The 25,779-nt window shown below is 39.0% G+C and overlaps 2 protein-coding genes and 1 pseudogene across 16 annotated transcripts in view; 1 reads left to right on the forward strand and 2 right to left on the reverse strand.

Annotated features, from left to right (window-relative positions):
• ARHGAP24 (Rho GTPase activating protein 24) overlaps positions 1 to 4,637 on the forward strand; it is a 498,792-nt gene extending 494,155 nt beyond the window's left edge. For all 7 annotated transcript variants that reach the window (XM_003923977.4, XM_074396393.1, XM_003923976.4 and 4 more), the window contains one exon: positions 3,887 to 4,637. In XM_003923977.4, the coding sequence (XP_003924026.2) occupies positions 3,887 to 4,130 (244 nt within the window). In that variant the 3' untranslated portion in view covers positions 4,131 to 4,637. The remainder of the gene's footprint in view (positions 1 to 3,886) is intronic.
• LOC101047757 (coiled-coil-helix-coiled-coil-helix domain-containing protein 2 pseudogene) lies at positions 764 to 11,847 on the reverse strand (annotated as a pseudogene).
• Positions 11,848 to 20,557: 8,710 nt separating this feature from the next.
• MAPK10 (mitogen-activated protein kinase 10) overlaps positions 20,558 to 25,779 on the reverse strand; it is a 342,297-nt gene continuing 337,075 nt past the window's right edge. For 8 of the 9 annotated variants that reach the window (XM_074396395.1, XM_010334763.3, XM_010334764.3 and 5 more), the window contains one exon: positions 20,558 to 21,490. In XM_074396395.1, the coding sequence (XP_074252496.1) occupies positions 21,348 to 21,490 (143 nt within the window). In that variant the 3' untranslated portion in view covers positions 20,558 to 21,347. Of the gene's footprint in view, positions 21,496 to 25,779 lie in introns of all 9 variants that reach the window. The other variant, XM_010334770.3, reaches the window with a different exon arrangement.

Raw genomic sequence — 25,779 nt, forward strand, 5'->3', positions numbered from 1 at the left:
TGGAAAGTATTGTTTTTGTAAATTTCACTGAGTGGAAATGTGGTTTGAATTTTTCTATATAATGCAGAGTGACAAGAGATTTAAATTTAAAAAATAGGGTCATCGTCTTAAAAGGTTACTCTTCTTTCTGAATGTAGTTTTTGGAACCGCTATGTGTTAGAATTCTGAATTACTGCCAACGCATGACGATAAATTAGCACTTCACACTGCGAAGCTTATATTTTGAGGCAAGGGGTCACACTTTAAATGTAGTCAAAAAGGAAAAAAAAAAAAGGTTCATTACTAATTTGCAGATGAATACATTCATTTCTGAGGATGTTGCTGATGCATATATATTCTGAGATCTGTGGATCTATGGTGTATTTTAGAGATTTTGATAAACTGATAGAACTTCCCAATAGAGTGTCATCTCAATGCACCATTTCACTGCCACATTCTTACCCTCATGAGAGGCCAAGGGAGAGGTCTGCAGTAGGGTAGGCTGGAGGAGCACATGTGGACCAGCCATGAGATTATAGAAAGATAACTGTTCTGGCTACATTTTGATCATTCCTGTTTAGAGTTATTCTTTTTTCTTTAAATTCCTTTATAATTTTACTCAACAAGTATTAAAGGTGGATGGATGGATTGATAGGTAGGTAGGTAAATAAATATGAAGGTAGGTAGACAGATAATATTTTAGTTTAATTATCAGTCAGTGTAGTATATGGTTTTCCGTTCTGAAACATGTGAGTTGGATGTTCATTTTCCATCTCCAAATTGGTTTCTTTCTTTCTTTCTTTCTTTCTTTCTTTTTTTTTTTTTTTTTTTTTGAGGAGTCTCACTCTGTCACCCAGGCTGGAGTGCAGTGGCATGATCTCTGCTCCCAGCAACCTCTACCCCCCATACCCCCCAGGTTGAAGCAATTCTCCTGCCTCAGCTTCCAGAGTAACCACCACACCTGGCTTTTTTTTTTTTTTTTCCCCTTGTGGAGATGAGGGTTTCACCATGTTGGCCAGGCTGATCTCAAACTCTTGACCTCAAATGATTTGTCCACCTTGGCCTCCTACAGTGCTGGAATTACAAGCATGATCCACTGCACTCAGCAATTTCTAACTTTATTTTCTTAGAAAATATTGAATTGTGGTCAGAGAAGTTCATTTGGATGATATTAATTGGTCAGCTAAAACTATTCCCTTATTACTGAATTGGGATTCTATATATGACCAATAGATCAAGTCTGCTAATCAAGCTAGTCAAAGCTTCTACATTACTCCTCATTTTTTTCAGCTAGACCTATAATTTTTGAGAAAGATATTTTAAGATTTCCTAACAGTATTCTGAGTTTACCCATTTCTTTTTACAATTTTGTCATATTTTATATTGAACAATTTGAGGTTCTGCTACTAAGTAAATAGAAGTTTAGAGTTGTTTATATTTCCCTGAAGAATTGATCCTTTTTATCATTAATCAGTGGTTATTTTTCATTGTAATGATGCTTTTTACCTGAAAGTCTATTTTTTCTGATATTAATACTGTCATGCCATCTCCCTTTGATTAGTAACTTCCTGATATATCTTTTCCTTTCTTTAATTTTCAAACTTTGTTTCATGATTTGATATAACAACTTACATCTTTTACAATTCTGGAATATTTTTATTCATCATCTTTTTGTCTATCTTCCCACTTTCTAAATTTTCTCTTTCCAAAACCCTTATTAAGATATGTTTGTCCTCCATCTTTGTTAACTTCTTTTTCCTATATTAAATTTCCGTAATTATTATTCTTTTTTTTTTTTTTTTTTTTTGAGATGACGTCTCGGTCTGTCACCAGGCTGGAGTGCAGTGGCACAATCTCTGCTCACTGCAATGTCCGCCTCCCGGGTTTAAGCTATTCTCCTGCCTCAGCCTCCCGAGTAGCTGGGACTGCAGGTGTGTGCCACCACACCCAGCTAATTTTTGTATTTTTTAGTAGAGACAGGGTTTCACCATGTTGGCCAGGATGATCTCAATCTCTTGACCTCATAATCTGCCCACCTTAGCCTCCCAAAGTGCTGGGATTACAGGCGTAAATCACCTTGCCCAGCCAATAATTGTCATTTTTGAGGCATTCTAGGTAACTTTTCTCAGACTCGTTTTGTAGCTTACTAACATTCTGTTGTGCTAATTCAATTCTGATACTTCCCCAAGCCCATGAGTAGAGATTTTGTAGTCTCTTCTTAATAAAAAGTTAGTGTTCCAAGCTCTCAGTTAAATTACTTGTAGTTTTCTGCCTCCCTAATACTGGACGCCCCATCTCCTGTCCCCGTGTGAAAAGGAAAAACGTAGCCCCAACCCTGTGGCTTCTATCCAAGACTAATATCCCTTGTGTGCTTCTACGTACTGTTCTATATTTCAGTTTCTTCCTTGATTCTGATACCTGAAGTTGCTCTTTTATTTTAACCTTGATTGTGTATTTTTTAAACAGATTTCTTAAAAATTTTTCAGCATTTTTATATGTTTGCATTGAAAGGGATTTCTTCTGTATTCAATTCATCCCTTTTCATTCCGGGAAGTTTCCTGTAAGCACCCGCTAAATACAAATGTGTCAATATATTGTTTTGCAAGGCTTGTCCTTCTCAGTATTTTAACTTCAGTTTCTTCCAACATTTCGGCACTAAAATGGCTTTGGAAAGCAAAGAGAATATACTCTAGATTCTGGGTGGCAACCAGCATAGTGTCAAATTTTCATTTAAAAATATGGTCATAGGTTTAAAATAGCCTTCTAAATGATGTAGGATTACAAAATATGAAGTATTTTTTTAATTCTAGTTCTTACAAAGAGAGGGAAGATTAATTTTAAAGTGTTCTTATTATCTGGATGAAATATCAACATGTGGGGCTCAAATTTGTTAAAACAGTAACATAATTGAGATTTTAATTTTAAAATTGTTATTCAAATAATCAGATTTCTGAGAGCTACAAATGCAATAACCTTTCAAATTTCAGTGGTACGGTAAATTTGAATGAGTCTCACGGGACTTTAGCTCAGAATAGGTGAAATTAAAAAGTCAGCCATGATCAAGATACATTTTACAATAAAGATGTAATTTTAATACCCTTCTTCTGAATAATATATGTGTATGATTTGTATCTTAATTGTTATGGAGAAAACAATTTCTGTTTTTAGAGATATTATTGCAAATTCTACAATTATCCAAAAGCTATCAATACAGCTATACAAAACCACTATCAATTTATAGAGAGATATAAAATACCTATGTCCTAAGCTACATTAACTTGGGAAGCAGTGAGAATTGAGGATAACAAGGGATGGGCTTTATTTTTACAAAATATAAGATACAGGGCTTATTTAACACATGTGATCTTTACCTGTCCTATAAAATGTAAGCTCACTACTTTGTGTACTCTTTTATAAGATGTGACTCTATATGCTTCCAAAAACTACATTCTTAGCAGTTAACCAACAATGACATTTCCCATCACTATTTTTCCTTCAATAGAAAGCAAATGTTATTGCCCTCTTTTTTTTTTCTTCAACTTTATCAGACTTTCCTTCTGCATTTATTATAGTCAAGTTTACAATTTAATGTTCAGGAAGCTTTCTGCCTCTTCTTCCTGGAATGTGTCACTGGCTTCTCTATGCTGACATTCAATTATTTACTATTAAATGACAGCTGCTTCCAAGAGAGGTCTTGGAACCTAATTACTAAAATGACAGTTAGTGAACTTAGCAAATAGTAAAATAATACAATAAAATTACATCTTTTAAATTGTAGAAAGGGCTTTATTTCAATTTCCTAAGCATCATAAGGAGTGTAGAAAATATTTGTATGCCTCTTTCATTTCAAGTGAATAAAAAATCACTTTATCTTACTCTTGCCTCCCCACCCCCACATCCTTTGTAGCTTAGAACAGCGAAACTTGACTTTGGAAACAGAAATGATGAGCCTCCATGATGAACTGGATCAGGAGCGGAAAAAGTTCACAATGATAGAAATAAAAATGCGAAATGCCGAGCGAGCAAAGGAAGATGCCGAGAAAAGAAACGACATGCTACAGAAAGAAATGGAGCAGTTTTTCTCCACATTCGGAGAGCTGACCGTGGAACCCAGGAGAACCGAGAGAGGAAACACAATATGGATCCAGTGAGCCTGCTTCCTCCTGCTGTCTCCGATGGCTCTGGGAAAGACTACGGGGATTCTGGGGGGAGATGACTTAGAACCAGGTGGCTGGTCACCTGGATGTACAGAGGTCTAACTGGTGAGGGAATATCATTTACAGACATTAGCCATCCATATCTGCAATGTGTACCAAAGTTATATTATGCCCCATTATGCTACTGTCAAGTGTTACAACTGGATATGTGTATATAGAGTAGTTTTTCAAAAGTAAACTAAAAATGAGAAGCATATTTCAAGAATTATTTTATTGCAAGTCTTGTATTTAAAATGTTAAATCAATATGTTGTTGCAATTTAGCTTGCTTTCAAGCTTCACCCCTTGCACTTAACATAAGCTATTTTTGGCATTGTGTTATCATCGGCTTATTTTATAGATCAATATTTTTATTTCCCTTTTTGCTGAGGAAATGAAAATAAGCAAAAATATAAATCTATATATAAATATATGTTATTAAAATAAAAAAATACTTTGTGGCTGTGCTGTTTGTGCCAATAGACTTTGTCATGACCAAAAAGAGAAATGAAAAGAGTTTTATAAAATACAGTCAAATCGCCAGGAACCTTTGAGCTGCTTTTAAAATTCTTCCCCGGCACTGCTCAGTTTTGCTTTCATGAGATAACTTGACATAGGAACTTTGAGATTCCATGAGAAAGCCCCCTTCTGAGGCCCACTGTCTACCCTGCCAGATCCTCAGATGCATTTCTCCAACACAAGATGCTCCTTAGAGAAGAAATATGGTAAAGAATGACATTTAACCATTCAGGCGTTGAATTACTCTGTCCTTCTGGACTGAATCTCTTTGAACTGCAGGATAGTTACAGAGGAATTCTTCCTGCTGTTTAGGAATTGGGAAACATGCCTACTAAACCATGCCCGTGTGAGCACCTGTCTCCCACTCAAACCTCTCCCACCTCCCATCAACTGCACTTTGGAATACCAGCAGTGAAATGTTGTTACTGTGTCCCTCTCAGTGAAACTGCTAGAGTGTGTGTCATGTAGTGACCTTTTTTTCCTCACTCAGACAATTGCCATCTGGATCTTTCCCTACCCCAGCTGGCAAAGGTGGTTTGTAGCAAGAAGATAATTGGAATGGTGAGGGGGTGGGGGTGCAGAAGGAGAAGGAGAAAAGTTTGGAAGAAACAAACTATTTTGCTTCTCATTTTGACAGCATCAGTTTTTCCTGTTGAAACATACTCACAATAATTTCAAATAGTGAATGCCTAAAGTTCCAATTTTGACAAATATGGGAACCTCAGCATTGCTGTTTTCTAGAAAAGCCCAGGGCTCTCTGGAGCTAGAGTTTTGAGAGAACAGTTCTTCACAATAAGGCAATAGTTTTGAGAAGTCAGGCAAATCATCTTTCTCACACTAGAACAGAAAGTTATAAAAGACATAATTGGAAATAAAGTCTACATACTTGAGTTTATGGGGTTTGTATTGAAGGTTGAATGTTTGCATGTGTTTATTTATTTTCAAGAGGGAAAGTGGTCTGTACTGCTTTCATCCTTGCCACTGTCCTACTTTTATTTCTACCCTTCTACCGACCGAGCATGCGTGTTCCTGTGGTATCAACCAGTGTCTTTATAGCAATGACTTCTTAATTCCCTTCTCTCTCTTTCCAATTATTTAACCAGTTACTTCCACCTGGACATACTATAGGAAATTCAAACTCAAAATGTGAAAATTGATCTTAATAACTCTCCCTTCAATCTTTTCATCTTTTTCTAGTCCTTATCATAGTCGATAAAAACGTCAGACTCATCCAGGAAGCTCTATGATGCCCCAATTTAAAAAAAAGAAAAAGAAAAAAAAAAAGAAAGAAAGAAAAGATATTCAGTAAAACTGCTTGGGTTCAAATTGTCTACAATTTTCCAGCTGTTTCTGAACCTTCCATGCATAACTTTTTTTCTCTGTGCAATTGGAATAATAAAAATATTACTCCCATAGACTTGTTATGTGGTCTTAATGAGATAGCTTGGGTTAGGCCGAGCACAGCCGCTAGTAGAATACAAGAAGGATTCCATAAGTGTTAACTCACATTTTTTTCTTTTCGGGTTTTTTTTTTTTTTTTTTTTTTTTTTTTTTTTTTTGAGACAGTCTCACTCTTTTATTCTATCACCCAGTCTGGAGTGCAGTGGCATAATCACAGTTCACTGCAGCCTTGACCTCCCTGGGCTCAGGTGATCCTCCCACCTCAGCCTCCTGAGTAGCTAGGCTTACGGTGTGCGCCACCATACCCTGTTAATTTTTGTATGTTTTTGTACAGATAGGGTTTCACCATATCTCCCAGACTGCTCTGAAACTCCTGCACTGAAGCTGTCTGCCTTACTCAGCCTCCCGAAAGTTATACAAGACACATAGCTATGACGGGTCACTTAATTTGTCTAGGACTACAAGCTTGAGCCACTGTGCTCAACCAACTCATATTTTCCTTCTCTACCCTCTTCATTCATAAATTTGCTCACCAGCCAGTCTATTCCATTCATCTTTGTCTTTTTAATCTGCTCTCATTAATCACTTTTTCCTTACCTTTTGATGAAGGCATCCTACCCAGTGCCTTTTGTTCCAGCATCTCTCCTATACTTTGGTCCTTTGCAGGCTGCCTTTTCGAAATCACCCATCCGACCATAGCTTGATCTTGCTAATTGCATCTGACGACTTTCAGTTGCCTGAGACAAGGCCCTTCACATAATGTAAATGGCTCTGACTTCCAGTTTCATTCTCATTCTCATCTCCTACCTCTTCCCGCCACGCCTGCCCTGCCATTTCATGCCTCTAGAACTTTCCACTTGCTATTGCTGTGTTCTTCTTGCTTGCCTTCCTTCTAGCTGGCACACTCCAAATATCCTTTAAGAGCCAAATCAATGTCAGTTTCCTCATGAAGCTTCCTAGAATCTCAAAGCCGTGTGAGTTGCTTTTTGTGTCCCAATTTGCATATATCTCTTTCTGTCTTTTCCGTATCTGATGATTTTCTTCACCAAATAAGGAGCAATTTAGAGGAGAGAGTGGTGAAGTGGAAATAGAAAATTGAGAGCCATTCTAACCTGGATAACGCCTCTAGACATGCCTTATGCAAGATACATGACAATACCAGGTAAGTTGACTTGTCTGATCTCATCTACAAAGTGGAGACAGTAACTCACTCCTACAGAGTAGGGATGTAGTTGTTGTTAATGGTGGTATGTAATGTGCTTATCCCAGGGTCTGTCACTTTGCTCCATTGATAACTCTATTGATAAATGAAGCCTCTTTAAGAGGCCAGGATTGTATCTCCTTGCTCTTAAATCCCTCCATGCCTTATGTCAAAGAGAATGTCAGCACAGTGAGTTTGCAGTAATTTTTTGGAATGCAAACATACGCAAACACACACACACGGCATTATTTGGCCTGTGATATTTGAGGGATGCTAATGTTAATTTTAATTGTCAATTTCAATGATGATGACCTCTAATCAATGAATACCACAAGCAGCATGTTCATCTGTATTTCTGTTACTTCAATAAAAAGCCTAGACAATGTCAATTGCAAATTAACATAAGGATAAATTGGAAATCAATAAGGATACAAAGTAGTTAGGTGGTATCAAGATTTCATTTGCTACATCCTGTATATGCCTCTTTAAAACTACTTAGGTAATTAAAATGAATCTTAAGTTATAAACTCAAGAGAAAGGATTTGCTTGCCGGTGAGGAGCCTACTGTGTTAGCTTCACTATTCAAACTATATGCCTGAGTATTCTTCGGAGAACATTTAAAATAGAGTTGCCTATGATGTCAGGCCCACTGAACCGTAGATTTTATATGCAACATTATGAAATGACTAAAACCTCCAAAGGAATTTAAGTAATCATTCTCTCTGATTCACAAGCTGGGATATTCTTCAAAAAATCATTCCTAGGAGGGGCAGTTTATATTATTGAGATAATTATGGCACCTTGAAAATTCAGGATAGCATTAAAGAATGTGATGCTTGCCACAAATCCCAGTGTTCCTTACATTGCAGAGCTGCACTCTGATTGGAGTAGCACATGACTGAGTTTTGGAATCTAAGACCAGGGTTCAAACCCAGCTCTGCCACCTAATAGCTTTATGAACTTGTTATATAATAAATATAAGCCTGAATTTGTTTTTTCTGGAAGGGTAATAAGTCCTCCCTTATCAGATTTTTATGAAGAATGCAGTACGATAGGTGAAGGGATTAGCATAGTTCCTGGTACATAGTAGGTGTTCACTAAATGGAAGCTATCAGCACTCAAATTATTTCTATTGAAAGAGTGTTTCAGCTTCTAAGGAACATAGCAAGGTTCTGGCCTCAGGGATTTGACCAGCATTAAAAGTATCATGCTCACCAGAACAGGACATTATATCCTTGTCTCAGAGAATCTTAAGTTTATCTGTGCCCAGATAATTTGCCAGGGATTGACGGCAAGGAAAGTAGCCCAAACCACTCTTTCTATTCTGAGATATATAATTAGATCCATAATCTGAAAATTATGTCTAAACCCTACCTATAACTGTCCTTCTTCAACTCTATGCATGTCTACACTGAAAATGATGTTGGGTGTTAAAGATATTGGATAAAATATGATGAATATTTCTAAGGGCTATGATGAAGAAACTGAGGGCTATGGACTAGGTGTTCTGGGAGACATAAATTTATAGTTATTGCCACGTTATATGATGTACTATAGAAGTAACTAAAGAGACCATGAAGATGAAGCTGAAGAGAGCAATGCAGAGCCATGACTTTGGTGTGAGTCCTGAAAGATGAGTAGGAAGTCATCAGACACAGCCGCAGTTTTGGTAAGGGGCAGTTTTGGAACAGCATGGCAAATGTGCCTTCAGTGCAGACCCTAGGGAGTCTTTTCAATAAAATAAACATGACCTACCAAGTTCATGCCATCAACATGGCATTGCGCATAACTCCCTAGCAGCATGCCATGAGAAAAACACACTGAAAACACACTTAGTACCCATGTGGCTTCTATGCTCTTATTCAAAGTATCCAGAGTTGGAAACATTTTGCCTCTTTTGAACTCACAAACCACAGGAAAGAAGTGCTGGAACGGTGGCTCCCAAAAGTCTATTTCATTATTCTCTTTACAGTCTTCTTAATTGCACAAGTGGGGAATGAGTTGAAAGTTAGAACTGCCCAGCTTAAGGCTCTCTTGCTCTGAAGTGACTTGGAGAACTAACAGTTCCCCAATCAACTAAAATCTACTGAACCTACTGTAGATCTTTGAGTAAAAAGTTCAGCTGATGAAAAGTGTGCTTTTTAAAGCACCATTTATAGTTCAGGTCCGGGGCTGAATGATGCGCTTTATTTCTGAACCGCTGTATAACTGCTGTCTGAATGGCCTCTTGAGGGATAAGCCATTGTGAGGCCAGCCTTAAGCAGGGAGTAAAGGCAACAGGAGAACACTGAATTGTTAAGTGGCAAACCAAACTGGCATCATTTTCTTTGAGGACAACTGTCTCTTACCTCCGGGGAAGGCCCTGAGCATCCCACCTGTTCTTGTGAAAACAGGATGTCCCTCCCAGGCCTCTTCTCCACACACCCATTCCCTGTTCCTTGCATCCTCATTATTCGCTGGGTTAATTATGCACCTCACTGAAGTGATCCCCAGGGTCATGCCATCATGTCCTCATCCCTGGTTAACTGTTGCCAAAATAGTCCAAGTTTTCCATTTTACCTTCATCTATTTGCTTATCTCCATATTGCCTAGTGTATTCTCTCATTTGCTTCTATCTCCAATGCCCTCTCCCCTCCTAGAACCTTTCCATGATCCCCTCTAGATCTTACAGCTGCCATCACCCTCCCCTACATCCTCTTCTCTGAATCACGGTTGCCTCCTGAAGACATCACCTTCCTTTCAGCCCTCTCAAGCCTAGCTGTTTTCCTGTCCCACAACCTGCATATCATTGGCCTGAAAAGGGGACCAATCTTGCCTTGCTGTTTGCAGCTACTTTCAGATCTTTGATCCTTCTTCCTCTCTAACGACCTTCTTACAAGCACATGTCTCCTTATCACTGACTCCTATTCACTTCAGCACCTAACCCACTCGCCCTTGCTGCTCATAGTCCACTCACCATCTTGGCCATTCAGCAACTTGACCACTTTTGAAAATGTTGTTCTGCCCCTGCCTGAGCATCAGCCACTATGCTCATGGTTATACCATGCACTGTGTCATTACTAATCACTGGCATCACCAACAGTTCCATTTCAAGCATCCCACGCTGTGGTCATCACTTCTTCTCTCTCTCTAGTCACTCCCCTTAGCACCATCACTCCAACTTGGTACGTTTTCACCAACTATTGTCCCCATTTAATTGTTTCCCTCCTTAACCAGCTTAGCTTCTGTGGTTCTTTCTCATAATTATTCTCTTGCCCCTGTTCCCATATTCCATTATCTATACTCCCAGCACTGTGCTACTACTTTAAGAATTAAAAAGAAACAAAATGCGACTCTAGCTAAAACTAATTTTTTCTTACTCTTAACCTGTGCCTGAAAATACTAAACATGACTAGAGAACAAAAGACCACCATGTTGACCTGTGTTGCTTTGTATCTATATGAATAAGGCTATAGTTTTCATCACTGTCCAGTAACTTACTGTCACAGTTTCCAAGGTCAATTTCACACTTCTCAAACCTCCAGACTCTTCTCTTCATTCTCAACTGATAACCTTACTTCTATCTTTACTGAGGAAAAAAGGAAAAAAAAAAAAAGGTAAGTATGTACTTATACCCATCACATCACTGTATTCCCAAGCTACCTGAGTCTGTGCACACCACATCACCAGCTACAGTTACTAGGCAGGGCCAGCGCATCTTCCCATAAACTGGAGCACACTCCTCGGGTCTTTTCAAGCATGCTACTCTAGCAATAAATAGTCTCTCTCTCTCTCTCTCTCTCTCTCTCTCTCTCTCTCTCTCTCTCTCTCTCTCTCTCTCTCTTCTTTTTGGACGAAAATCCCTTTATTCTAATTAACTCACAAAGAATAAAATCATAACAGCTAGTTTAAGGAGGCCACACAAACATTTTCCCAGCTCCAAATTCTACAGAGTAGGAACACCCCCTTCCATTTCAATTCTGAAGCAAGGAAGCTAGGAATGACAGGAGAGGTTTAACTGATGGCTACACTTTACACCTTCACTATTAATTAAAATTTTATATTAAGTTAACTTGGTTATGAGAGCTGGTTTTCCATTTCTCCAGGCTGAACTTCTTGATTAGGCCAATCCCTTTGCAAGTCGGCACTGTTTCAGCACCTCACTGAAACCCTCACAGAGCTTGATGTCACCCTGGTTCTGGGCACACTCCAAAAACTGTTTGATCTCATAGAAGCAAGGCTGCTGCTGCTGTGCCGGCTGGCTTCCCTGAGGCTCCTGGTGACGTCAGGCCTCGCAGGCTCAGGATCACTTCCTCCACTGAAGCCCCCAGTAACGGCGTGGCCCAGTGTGTGCCCCACAGCAGAGCCCACAGCCACACAAGCTGCAGTGGTTGCCATGTGGGACAGCAGACCTGGCTGCCGGGGCGCAGCAGCAGGAGAGCTAACTGCAGAGGGGGGGTGCCGCTGCTGGTGGCTGAGTGGCTGGTGACGGCCTGGGCACAGCTCTCATCTGAGAGGCACGGCTGGCCGGAAGGGCCATGCAGAAGGTGCGGTTTCAGCTTCCACACGGCATCCTAGCTACGGGGTTGCTCGGCCTTTAGACTTGCAATAATCCCCTTTCTCTTTTGGATTATCAGTTTTGTCATTTGTCTGTTGGCCCCACCAACACCATTATTCTATATTAGTTTTTAAAAATTATCTCAATCTCACATTTATCTCCAACTTTTACATCATTCTTCTGCTGCACTTTGTAGAAAAAATTTTGACTTTTCTGTATCCATTTCTTCTTCCTCACTTCCCATGTTCTTTAGAACTCACAGGAGTTACTCTTTTCTTGCTCGGTACCGCATGGAAACTGTTCTCATTGGGGTCATCAATGACTTTCACACAGATTTAGTCCAACTGTGAATCTTCAGTCCCCATCTTACTCAGTCTCTCAGTAACGCTGCTCCCCTGCCCATGCCCTCACTTTTGAAACACTTTCTTGGCTTCCAGGAGAGCACATTCACCTGGTTTTCTCTCTACCTCACTAAACGTTCTGGAATACCCTCCTGTTTCCTGGTGTCTTTATGTTGGAGCGAGAGGCATCTCCATCTTGGGTTTTCTCTTCTTTATCTATGCTGTCTTTTGATGGTCTCATACAGACTTGTAATTTTTAATACTATTTATAAGCTGACTACTCTCAGATTTCTGTTTCAGCTCAACCTCTTCAATTCCAGCCTGCTATATACTCCTATTCCATTTGGATATCTAATAAACATCTTCAACTGATATTCCAAAAGCAAACATGATTTTTCCCCCAATATTCTTCTAACCCATTGTTCATCATCTCAGTCAACTACACCAACATTTACTTCATGGTTTAGAACTTAGAGTCATCCCTTCTCTCTTTCTTATCACAGTATCAGTCTATCAGCAAATCTTGTCAGCTCTGCCTTCACAATAGGTCCGGAATTCAAATCATTCTCAGCATCTCTGTTTCTGAGTCTAAGCTCCATCGTGTCTCTCTGGATTAATGTTTTATCTTATCATGGATTTTTTGTTTCCATTCTTATCTTTCTTCCTAAGATTCCTCTTTACTCTGTAGCCTAAGAAATCTTTTTAAAAAGAAAATTTAGCCTATATCATTTCCTCTCTCAGATCTAACCACCATCTTCCCATATTTAGAATGAAATCTCAAGATCTTGCCATGCTCTAACCCTGCTTTGCTTTCATATTTCATTTACAATCCCACTTTTTCTTGTTCATTCTGCTTTATCCACAAGATTCTTTGCCCCTCCTTGTCTGCATAAACAAACTCTCCCTCCAGAGCCTGCCTTTGCTTTCTCTTCAGTGTCTGAAATGACTTTCTCCATGTCATAGCTTCATTCCCTCACTTTAGTCAGGTGTCTGAGCAATTATCACCTCTTCTGAGAGGATTGCCCTGATCACTTTGTATAAAATAGCATCCCTTTCCCACCTTGTTTTTTAACCTCCTTTGTGGTCTTGTACTTACCTCTACCTGACTTCCCCACTAGAATGTAGAGCATGTGAAGGCACATTTGCTGACTTCATCACAGCTATGTATACCCAGAACAGTCCTTGGATGATTGAAGTGCTCAATAAATAAATATTTGTTGCATGAATGAATGAGTGAATATTTAGAGCTCTATGTGAAATTTCTGGTTCAGATGTTCAGGGATGTTCTCAGTTGGACCTTTTAATAAAAAACAATAAACGACCAAATTCTACCTTAAGTTATTTTAGCGTTCTAACAACTATCCATAGACTGAAAATACTGCAAAGATTTGGCTTCATATAAGAATGTCGCTGCAAAGAGGTTTCAGTACCCATTGTGATATCATTTGCTGATTTGGAGATTGTGATGCTGAAAGTATAAGCCCCGAAGTTAGTCAGCATCCAGGTCCAATAGCTCTCAGAAGAACCATATATCAAAGCAAACTTTCTATGATGCAGAAAAGAACATCCATGCATTTTTAAAATGAATTTCGAATTTTAAATAAATTTTAAAAATGGTTTCATCTCTTGTAATGGAAAATATTCAAACTTCTCATGTTGATTCATGCAGTGTATTTATATATAATTAGACAAAATGAGAACATTGAAAGAAGCAGATTCCTTGTTTCATTGCTTTAAGCAAATAATAAAAATCGACTCATGCAAGTCACACCACTAATTTAAATACATTATTATATTAAAACTATAGTAAATAAATGAAATAAAATTATTTGCTTTAACTAGTTTTTTTAAACAAAGATTTAATAACTCTGAATTTGAGGTTATGGACCATGCAATAGATACCCCCTACACAGAAGTGTTCAATAAATGTTTTTGGAGTAAATTAATGAACTGCTTTAGAATGTTCCTCAGAAATTAAATTAGAAATTCAGAGCAATCTTTTTAGGACTTGATTTATACCAAATCCAAGTTTGCAATATATTAACATGAAGGAAGAGGCCATTATTTTCTAAAAACCTTCCTTTAATGAAAGAAATACTTTAATATTATGAATTCCCTTGGTCTGTGTAAAATATTATTTGCATTATAAGAAATGATTTTTTTTTGTATAATTGTTCTAGGCAGTATTTTCACCAGGATGGATTCACAAGTGTTAACGAAGGCAAGTTGTGTGTGAGACACTCGTCTAGGCAATATGTGAAGGCTTTTTAGGATGAATAACATTTTGTACCCAAGTTGCAAATGATCTGGACCCTTGGTTAAACATTGCAGACAAGATCAGGTGAAGAATATTACTAGAAGTTCAGTAATGAAGAAATAAAGCCACGTACTCTATGGAGTGAAATTTTAATTCCTTGAATTCCCTAAGATTATTTTATGTGGGGTTTTATAACAGGATAAGAATGTCTTTAAGAAATATTTGACATAAGGTAGAAAATTTAAAGGAATGTTTGACTCGTTGCTGTATGTGTCATCACATTTCATGCATCTGAGAAATAGAAATTTCTACAGCATGTTTTTAGTGCCTTAAACAGACTACAATGATCTAATTGGTTGAGCAGTTGAAATTTAGTCTGGAACAGGGAGAGATGACTTGTCACGTAGGTGGTTCCCAACATGAAGTGGTCTGTGATGGTGGGACTTTCAGTGTGCTTCACTACTTGTATATGTGTTTCAAGCATGCCTTTCAACATCCATGGAGAAAAGACATGTTACAAATACAAAACACTGCTGTGATGAATTGGTAACAGTGTTGTTATTGGTAAATAGATTCATCCTTCCAGGTTGGTTGCTCCATAAGGAATCTTCAAGAAAAGTAAGTCCAAGACTGTTTTTCTTCTTACTGTGAACTTGGTCAAAATTACCAAATGTTTGGTAACCATCTACGTTATCAAGAATGCACCAGTAAGCCGGGCACGGTGGCTCACGCCTGTAATCCCAGCACTTTGGGAGGCTGAGGCGGGTGGATCACGAGGTCAAGAGATCGAGACCATCCTGGTCAACATGGTGAAACCCCATCTCTACCAAAAATACAAAAATTAGCTGGGCATGGTGGTGCGTGCCTGTAATCCCAGCTACTCGGGGGGCTGAGGCAGGAGAATTGCCTGAACCCAGGAGGCGGAGGTTGCGGTGAGCCGAGATCACGCCATTGCACTCGAGCCTGGGTAACAAGAGCAAACTCCATCTCAAAAAAAAAAAAAAAAAAAAAAGAATGCACCAGTAACTCCGTCTGACTCTTTTCGAGCAATCATTTTGTGGAATGCAGTTTCCCTTCTTACTATTGTGGGTATTTTTCGGTACCTATGCTTGATCTTTTTAAAAGAGAGTAAGGATCTGTGATTTAAACTAGGATAGAAGCTGCACCTGAGATAACTAGAGGCTGTTGCTATCTTCCAACAGGAAGTAGGTAATAATGCATATGTTTATCTTCCAGGCTTTCTAATAGTTAATTGGTTAAATAAAATATCATTTACAGAAATAGAAGAGCCACTCCTTGACATTGTTCAGATACTGCAAAGTAAACTAACACCAGTGCAGTGAACTCTTCATCCAGCCACGAAATCATGTATCTTTTTAATTATTCAGGGAGTCTAAGATGTTAAAGTTGATATCGTGTAGATCAGGTGTCCCCAAACTATGGCCCCGCGGGGCGCATGTAGCCCCCTGAGGCCATTTATCCGGCCCCCCGCCGCACTTCAGGAAGGGGCACCTCTATCATTGGTGGTCAGTGAGAGGAGCACAGTATGTGGCGGCCCTCCAACGGTTTGAGGGACAGTGAACTGGCCCCCCGTGTAAAAAGTTTGGGGACGCCTGGTGTAGATAAACAAAGACTTTTTCCTCTTCTGTTAGAAAATAGTTAAATGAATAGGAATTTGATAATCTAGGAAATTTAACCCTGCTCTACTCACCTAATGCCCCCACCATGATCTTTTTCTTTCCCCTTCATTAATTTTATACCTTAAAGAGAAATTACTGATTTGCAGATATACACCTAGTATCTGCAGACAGAAATGAGGTCACTTTTAGAAGAAACCAGTGTCTAATGAAAAACGCAGATTTCTACATGGTCAATTTCATATCACACACTGTTGACCCAAGGCGAGAAAGTAGGTCATTGTCGTTCCTTATTTCTTATTTATTCCCTGGCACAATTGGACCATACTACAAGTTTCATTTATCAGACGACAAAATGAAATCATGAGGCCCTTCAGAGCTACTGTCGGTACATGCAACTCAAGACAGCGAGCAGCATCATAACCATTGTCAACAGGCAAACTCCAACAACGTTTGGGTCTGGATTTGGTTTTATGCTGAGGGAAGCAGATTTCCTCTGATTTTAATAATTCATAAGAAACAGAAATCACAATATATTAACTCTGTATCACCTACAAAGAGTCAAAAGAAGCAAAAGTTCTCCCCGATTCATCCTCTTGTTCCACAGACATTTTGAAAATAAAGGAAGAGAAAATAGGAAAGGGTATGAGAAAGAACACAGAAATGACTTGAATGATTTCAAATCCTTATTAAACATCACTGAGATTGCATTTTACCCATTAGGCTGACTGAATTTAGTTCTCACCACACAGACCTTGCAAAGAAACTGGGAGTACATGGTTTTGCTTTGCAGGGTTGATCTAGAACAGTAAAGGTGGATGTGAATGTGTGTATGCATGAGTGTGTGCTTTAAGTCCATTTTATAAACACTGACACAGGACAATTCTCATCATTGGTAATAGTCTTTGGAGTCCAATCATGCAGAAAAACAGGCAAGTGCAAGTTAGGTCTCATTGCAAGATGGACATGGCAAGGTGAACAGATAATCCTAGATAAGGATTGGGAGATTTATGTCCATTAGAGTATACTGGCCATTGGTCCCACATAAGTAAAGTTACATATACAGGATTCTATATATAAACAGAGGCCCCTCACTTAAGTTTGGCTGATCAAAGAAACAGGTCAAAGTGAACCATTTTCAGATAGTTAAAGGTCTAAGCGCCAAAAGAAATAACAAAATCTTATCCTCTAATCACAAAGAAAATAGCTAATGTAAGTATGTACATAGTAACTTTTTTGTTGTTTTTACAGAAAGGAGTTTCCTTGCTTGGTTTAATGATATCTGTAGAAAATGTTAGACTCCTGTAATTAAAATGTGTGTAGGGGATTGTGAGTGGGGAGTCGGGTTCCTCTTTGGACCCAAAGTGGCTGGGATCAAAAATTTCTAGAGCAATTTTACTTCTTTTTCTGAGCTGTAGAAGACACGTTTTTCAGCAAAGCTGGCTAATAACATGCCTTACAGAGCATAATGAGCATAATGCACTTAAGATGTGGCTTTTCGTATGTTAAGGGATTCAAATCGAGATAGATTTTGTATGGTTTAGGTTTTGCAATGAATATTTGAAATTCAAAAAAGTCAGGTTTCCTTGTGTGTGTGTTTTTTTTTCCTTGACAGAACATAAAGATTTTTTGAATTTTTACCTATTTTTTTTTTTTACTAGTTCCATTTGCTAAGGCCAACTTTCTGTTTTACCAGTCAGCCGCTATCAGTGTCTTTAGATAATATTTTTCTGATAACAGATTGAAAACACTATCAAGCTTCTTGGCCCTCAGTTAAATAGCTTACTCCAGTTGGTGGGAGCTGACCAGGCTCTGGTCCAACTGTGGGGGTACATTCCTACAAAGCTCAGTCATCAGATTCTTGAAGATGAATGATTATTATCAGTTTTTATTCCACAAGAAGAAATTCTGTTGTAAGGCTAGTGTATTCCTATTTAAAATTGAACACGCTGACCCACAAAACACATATAAAAATAGTAAAGACACACTAATAGTAAAGTGATGGTGGTTTTTCCAAACTCTCACAGCAGTTTAATTCTCCCTGCACATGAGTACACAGCCATCCTTCCTACAAAATACTGCGAAAGATTTTATTAAGGATCTCTGCAAACCAGCTGCCCTATAGGAAGTGACAGAAGATAAGGCTCCTCAGAGTGCCAATTTCAACTTCCAAAATGAGCCCCAGTCCCGGGTAGAGCCTTCATTTTTTTCAGGAATATTGTCCAGGTGACTTGACACTTGTCTACCTGAAAAGTTAGGACATTCCTGGGAAGTGACTAAGAAATATTTGCGGGGTGTGTGTGTGTGTGTGTGTGTGTGTGTGTGTGTGTGTAAGACAAATGAAGGCAAAACATACTATATTCTGTGAATTTTATAATATTCATCACCTCCTAGAGATATTATAAGAAAGCAGACCTAGCGGATAAAGGACTGGGGGGCTTTTACAGTGGTGATTCGCTTTGTTGCTCCATCATCTACCTTTCTTTGATCACCTAATAAAATTGATCCTGCAAAAATTCTGGGGGCTAAATCCTTACCTCCATTTGTAAATGATACTTAAATTCGAGGGATTTGTTCCATTTTTCTCTTGTCCATAAGGGAAATCTGGCTAAAGCTAACCAGCTCCCAAGAGCCATGCACAGAAGATGTAAGACTAATTGAGCTTTGGGACGGTGTTAATAGTGGCGGAGGGGCTCTGTCTAGCTCTTGCCTGGTTTAATTTGAGGGGGAAAAACATTACCACTTCTGCAGATATGAGAGATAGCCTGTCAAGCCCTTTAAAGATGCCGAATAGAGACTTCCTTCTGCCTTGTGATGTCATCTCGGGGCCAATAAAATTCCCCTGAGACTCTCTTTAAAGCAGCTCCCTGCTCTCTGCACTTAATCCCATGTGGTATAAAGCAAGTGAGGGGAGAGGCCACAGATGTATCAAGAGAAAAGTACAGAGAAAGAAAAATCAGTAAAGAATTAGAGATATAGAGAGGGGAAGTTTTTTTTTTTTTAAAAAAAAAAAAACAGGCATATGACTGAAAGATAATAGAGGGAGCTCATGTGACTGAGGAGGTATTTTTAACAATCAGTTGTCAACAATATTAACCAAAAAATAAATGATAGCAAAATAGAGAGAATGGGTCATTTTTATTACAGGGGACAAGCTGCACAAAGGAATGTTCTTCTCTTTATTTTAGACAAAGGATCATGTGTACTGAATCCGACTGTGTGAAGCAATCTCGGAATGGCAGCACCACGGGCATGGTGATGGTGCAGGTGGGTGCACTTCCCTGTGGACTCTATTGCTTGAAGAGAGAAAGAAACTTCCCTATTATTGTATTTAAGGCAGTTTTCAGAGCACTGGCATTCTTGTTTGCTCTGTTTCGGGGGTGGGGGGGATTCTATTTTCCAATCAGTTCACACTCATCAACCATATATTTTCTGTCTTTCACTTCTTCAGGTGAAATATCACCACCTTGGTGAGCACCAACATGGCCAGAGTGCAAATAACTGTGATGGATACTTCAAAGTGAATAAGAAGGGAAGCCTGAACTGATTATTGCTGAGATCACCTTGGTATTGCCTTGTATATAACCAAGATGTTTCACAGTGCCTCCTTAAGTGCTCAGGAAAGCACTTTCTTTTAAGTTAAGCTAAATTCAGGAAATTTTGCTAAACGTTGACATTAATGCTTCATGGCTTTTAAGACGAACTAATATTGCTAAAACTATTTGGCAGCAGTAAATTTATGGGCAGAGTTATTGCTCTTACGTCTACTGCATTACAAAACTCAGATGATCAGCCCTTCTTCGATTGCTCATACTTAAGAAAATAAATAAATAAACATGAAACATCAGCCACATTAAGGAGTCGGGGAAACTCCTGCAGAATAATATCATCTCTGGAGATGTTTTCAAATGCTAACCTGAGACTCACACTGTGCTTTGGGGGTTTTACTCTTATTGATTATTTTATTCCAGAAGAGGAAAGTAATATTATTTCTCAAAATAAAACTTTGGTGGGGTATGAACCAGGGAAGCAGCCCACACATGGAAAACGCACCCTACAATCTGAAAGTAGTCTAGGCAGGCTCAATTTTTTTGTTGTTGTTGAAGGAATTCACACGGAGGCAATTCCGCTCAATTCCAAGGAGAGATTCTTACCATCAAAAGCACACACAATAACCTTGCCTCACCACCTGCCACTTTCTCCAGTGGCCTCTTCTTGTGACCAATAATTGAGAAATGACAAATGGGAATAGGGACAAATCTCTAAAATAGGGCCACCAGTGTCTCCTAGAATCTGAGTAATGACCTCCTCTAGGTCTCAGTCCACACCACCACCCTATTCTCCAGTCTCTCCTATGCTTCACTGCCACAGAAAAGACTCTCAGCTTTTAGTCACACCTGCCTTCTAAAGGCCAAACCGTTTTGTGCCTGAAAACTGTTACCCGCTCCCCCCACACTTTACATAAGCATCACATATGTTCTTTCTACAAATTGGTATACAGGTGCCATTTAATCCGTTCAAATTTGGAAGCTACAGCTTCAAGGGTCTGAGAGAGCTCACTCCCCCCATATATTCCCCCTTTACATGTTTTCTTATGAGACATACAGTTTAATCAATTAACAAACTAAACAGCTTATATACTGGCAATATATTACACATGGGTTTATGTCAGAGTAATAGATCACAGGAAATGGACCGTGTGGTACCCCAGTACATGATGTCTTGATAGAGCCCTGAGGACACTGACAGTAGCATCTCTAAGTAAGTAGTGCTGTATGAATACAGACACATGCGGATCTGTATCTACATCCATCTGACTAGGCCAAGGAGCAGGTAGATGCAAGATAGAGACACACACATGCTGGATGGGGCCACTGCACACCTTGTCATGCCATTTAAAAGGGCAGTTACAGGTCGCTGGTTTTGCAGCCATTAAAATTACACTTTATGGAAAAGGCTTTTCTAATTGTGTCTGATTTGCTCTCTGTAGTAAGCATCATTGGAAGAAGACCAAAGCAAGAGCAACTAGAAGTTAAATATACATTTGAGCTTAGCTGCAATACAGAACTCTGGGGAAGAAGCAGGCTGAAAGATTTATTTAATTTTAGGCTTGGATTCTCTGCCTTGCTGTTTTCTTGATGTTGTGTGTCTGCATTTGTGTGTGTGCGTGAGTGCGTGCATGCATGTGTGTGTGTGTGTGTGTGTGTGTGTGTGTGTGTTTGTGTGTGTTCCATCATATCATCTCCTGAAGAACGCTGGGTTTCGCAGGCAGGCGGCTAGTCACCTGCAACAACCCAGGGGTCCTGCCGAGGCTTCCAGGCTGCTGTCAGTGTCAGATGCCAGGGTCTGGTCGGTGGACATGGAGGAGATGTCATTGACAGACGAGGATGGAGGGAGACTCTCACTGCTGTTCACTGCTGCACCTGTGCTAAGAAAATGAAGACCAACATGACTAAATCTAGAACCAGACCCATCTAATGCCATTCAGGAATCAGGGATGAGCAAATACAACAGGGGATGTCTAGTCCATCAATCATTTGGCAAGCCTTTATAGAACAGCTACGCACAGGGGACTATATTAAATGGTGACCATCAAGACATAGCAATAGAAATTCACTTGTCGGGGCTGATATCCAGAATTTACAAAGAACTAAAGCAGATCTACAAGAAAAAAAACAAACAAGCCCATTCAAAAATGGGCGAAGGATATGAACAGATACTTTACAAAAGAAGACATACAGGAGGCCAACAAACATATGAAAAAATGCTCATCATCACTGGTCATCAGAGAAATGCAAATCAAAACCACATTGAGATACCATCTCACACCAGTTAGAATGGTGATCATTAAAAAATCGGGAAACAACAGATGCTGGAGAGGATGTGGAGAAATAGGAACACTTTTACACTGTTGGTGGGAATGTAAATTAATTCAACCATTGTGGAAGACAGTGTGGCGATTCCTCAAGGACCTAAAAATAGAAATCCCATTTGACCCAGCAATCCCATTACTGGGTATATATCCAAAGGATTATAAATCATTCTACTACAAGGACACGTGCACACGAATGTTCATTGCAGCACTGTTTACAATAGCAAAGACCTGGAACCAACCCAAATGCCCAACGATGATAGACTGGATAGGGAAAATGTGGTACATATACACCATGGAATATTACGCAGCCATCAAAAACGATGAGTTCACGTCCTTTGTAGGGACATGGATGAACCTGGAAACCATCATTCTCAGCAAACTGACACAAGAGCAGAAAATCAAACACCGTATATTCTCACTCATAGGCGGGTGTTGAACAATGAGAACACATGGACACAGGGAGGGGAGCACTACACACTGGGGTCCGTTGGGGGGAAGTGGGGGAGGGGCGGGGGGTGGGGAGGTGGGAAGAGATAGCATGGGGAGAAATGACAGATACAGGTGAGGGGACGGAAGGCAGCAAACCACACTGCCAAGTGTGTACCTATGCAACAATCTTGCATGTTCATCACATGTACCCCAAAACCTAAAATGCAATAAAAAAAAAATAAAAATAAAATAAAAAAATAAATAAATAAAAGAAATTCACTTGTCACAAGTTATTCACAGACTAGTGCAGTGGTTATCAAATCTCACTTTATGTTTGAAATCATAACACTGTAACACTTTCAATTTAAAAAAAAAAAACACTAATACCTGGTCACACTGCCTCCCCTGCCCCCATGCATTGCATACATTTTAATGTAATTGGCCTTGCGTGAGGCCAAGGCATTTGCATTTATCAAAAACTCCTCAGAGACTGTGCATTCAGTTAAAGATTACCCCTGGCTTATGGAGGAGACAAATACGTAAAACTTCTTAATCAGCCATCTGAGCCTGTTTTTTATTGTTGTTGTTTGTTTTGTTTTTGTTTTTTGTTGTTGTTGTTGTTTGAGATGAAGTCTCACTACGTCACCCAGTCTGGAGTGACATGGTGCAATCTTGGCTCACTGCAGCTTCTGCATTCCTGGTTCAAGCAATTCTCCTGCCTCGGCCTCCCAAGTAGCTGGGACTACAAGCACTTGCAACCACGCCTGGCTAATTTTGTTGTTGTTGTTGTTGTTGTTGTTGTATTTTTAGCAGAGAAGGGGTTTCACTATGTTGGCCAGGATGGTCTCAAACTCCTGATCTCATGATCCACCCGCCTTGGCCTCCCAAAGTGCTGGGATTACAACTGTGAGCAACTGTGCCTGGCCTTGAGCCTGATTATTTTTAATGCAGGGAGCTTTTAAAACAAACATCTGCAAAGATCGTATCACAGTAATAGGAGCTGAAGTGGAGTTTGGAAATCTGAATTACTTGGGGACCACATCTCTAGAGAAAGAAAGGTATATAAAGTAAATAATATTGTGTCATCATTAATGACATCAAACTTAAAATGAATATAGAAAAGCCAGTAGGGCATAAGTAGGACTGTTGATGAATGTTAAAAAAAAAAAAAAAAAGGAGAAGGCTGAGTACACCTTTTGCTTATGAGCTTACTCTCCAGCAGGCTTGCTTACCTGAGATCTCCAAATAAGAACTCTGAATGATTAGCTTAGATTAATTTGAAAAATATTATTTATCTGTTATGTTGGAATACAAGGTTGAAACTCTGAGAAGAAACTTGCCCATGGTAAATCACTCAGTAAAGCTTGCTGAGTTGCCAGCTTTGAGATCAACAGAAGAAAGATGAACCAAAGGCATTGGGCAATATAATTAAACCAGAGTGCTATGGAAACAATCCATTTACATTTTTTCTTTGTGTATTCTTTATACCTAAGCAATCTGAGTGGTAACGTGCTTGCTTTGTGAAATAGCTGGCTATTAAAAATCTGTAGTATAATCCCCTAATAAAATAAGAGATGAGGAATTCTCACCAAAAGTATATTTTATTTGAGCAAATACAGTGTGCAAGACCTATTTGGTGAAAAATATAAATCCAAAGGCAATTATAATAGTGTTATCACATAGGCCTAATAAATCAGAAAGACAAAAAGAAACTAAATTAAGGAAGGGGAGGGGTTAACACAATCTTCTTTGTTCCTGAAGTAGACATTTCTTGCCTGTGAAAAACATGTGATGAAAATGTATTAGTTATCTAGAGAGGACACAAACACCAGAACTAACACAGATCACTTGTATCCTCCTTTTTTTGTTGTTGTTTTTTGTTTTGTTTTGTTTTGTTTTGTTTTGTTTTTTTGAGGCGGAGTTTCGCTCTTGTTACCCAGGCTGGAGTGCAATGGCGCGATCTCGGCTCACCTCAACCTCCGCCTCCTGGGTTCAGGCGATTCTCCTGCCTCAGCCTCCCGAGTAGCTGGGATTACAGGCACGCGCCACCATGCCCAGCTAATTTTTTGTATTTTTAGTAGAGACGGGGTTTCACCATGTTGACCAGGTTGGTCTCGATCTCTCGACCTCGTGATCCACCCGCCTCAGCCTCCCAAAGTGCTGGGATTACAGGCTTGAGCCACCGCGCCTGGCCTCCTCCATGTTTTTAAGTTGTTTGTTGACTAGTAATATGTTGATGTATTCTATAGGAAATGTGAAAAAATATAGGAAAAAGATAATGATATTCAGTGATCTTCAAATTAATGGTAAGAACTGTTAAACTTTTCATGTATTTCTTCCTGGCCATTTGTTTTGCTTGGCAATTTCCTGTGTTATGATCACTTAACATGTATTTTTGTTTTTGATCCTGATATTTTTATATACAGAAAATCTCAAGAATTTTTTATGTTCTTTAAACTCCTAAAAATACCCATCCTTTCTAATCTTAAATGTCTCTAGAAAAGATTTTTCAAGTCCTCTTGTTATTGTCTTCTTGTAAATAATTACTCTATCAGAACAATGTGTAAAGTTATAATATTCCATAATATTCTGATTTTGAATGGCTTCTATTTATTCCAACTTTATTATATCCCCTATAGCTATGGTACAGAGCTGGTTCATTTCCCTTCCTAATGAGATTTTATCTCCTAGCAGACAGCCCTTGGTTCCCTTACGCTGCCCAAATGCCCTGCTCTGTTTTTCCTCCCGATTCTGGATTAAATTATACCAACATCCTTCATATTTTTTCACAAGTTGCTAATAATTTAGTGTCATTATGATGAACTCCTCCGAATTCTCTTCTGTTTTCCCACACCCTTAATAAAAAGTAGAGATTAAAACTGGACACAGGACTCTATTATAAAGGCCTGATCAATTGTGAGCCAGCAGAGGGAAATTGCTTTTTTCCTACTATTTGTCTCCCGGATAATATATTCCTAGACTATGGATGCCTTTCAAATCATGGTGCTACAGCTTAATTTAGTTTTGACTTTAGGTATCAAATGATGTTCATATATCTTTTTGTAACAGCTTTATTAAGATATAATCCACATATATAATTAAGAAATTTAATTTTTATGATTCAGTATTTTTTAGTATATGCACATCACTGTGCAGTCATCACCACAATCCATTTTGCAGCAGTTCATCATCCCTAAAGAAAATTCTGCACTCCATTCCTCAGCCACCCTCTAGCTCTAGGCAATGACTAATCTACCTTTTGCCTCTAAAATTGCCTGTTCTGAACATTTCATGTAAATGGAAGCATACCATATGTGATCATTTATGACTGGCCGCTTTCATATAACATAATTTTTTTAAGGTTTATCCATGCTGTGACATGTATCTGTATTTCATATCTTTGTATGG

This window comes from Saimiri boliviensis, chromosome 3, assembly GCF_048565385.1.
Source record: "Saimiri boliviensis isolate mSaiBol1 chromosome 3, mSaiBol1.pri, whole genome shotgun sequence".
NCBI classification, from domain to species: domain Eukaryota; kingdom Metazoa; phylum Chordata; class Mammalia; order Primates; family Cebidae; genus Saimiri; species Saimiri boliviensis.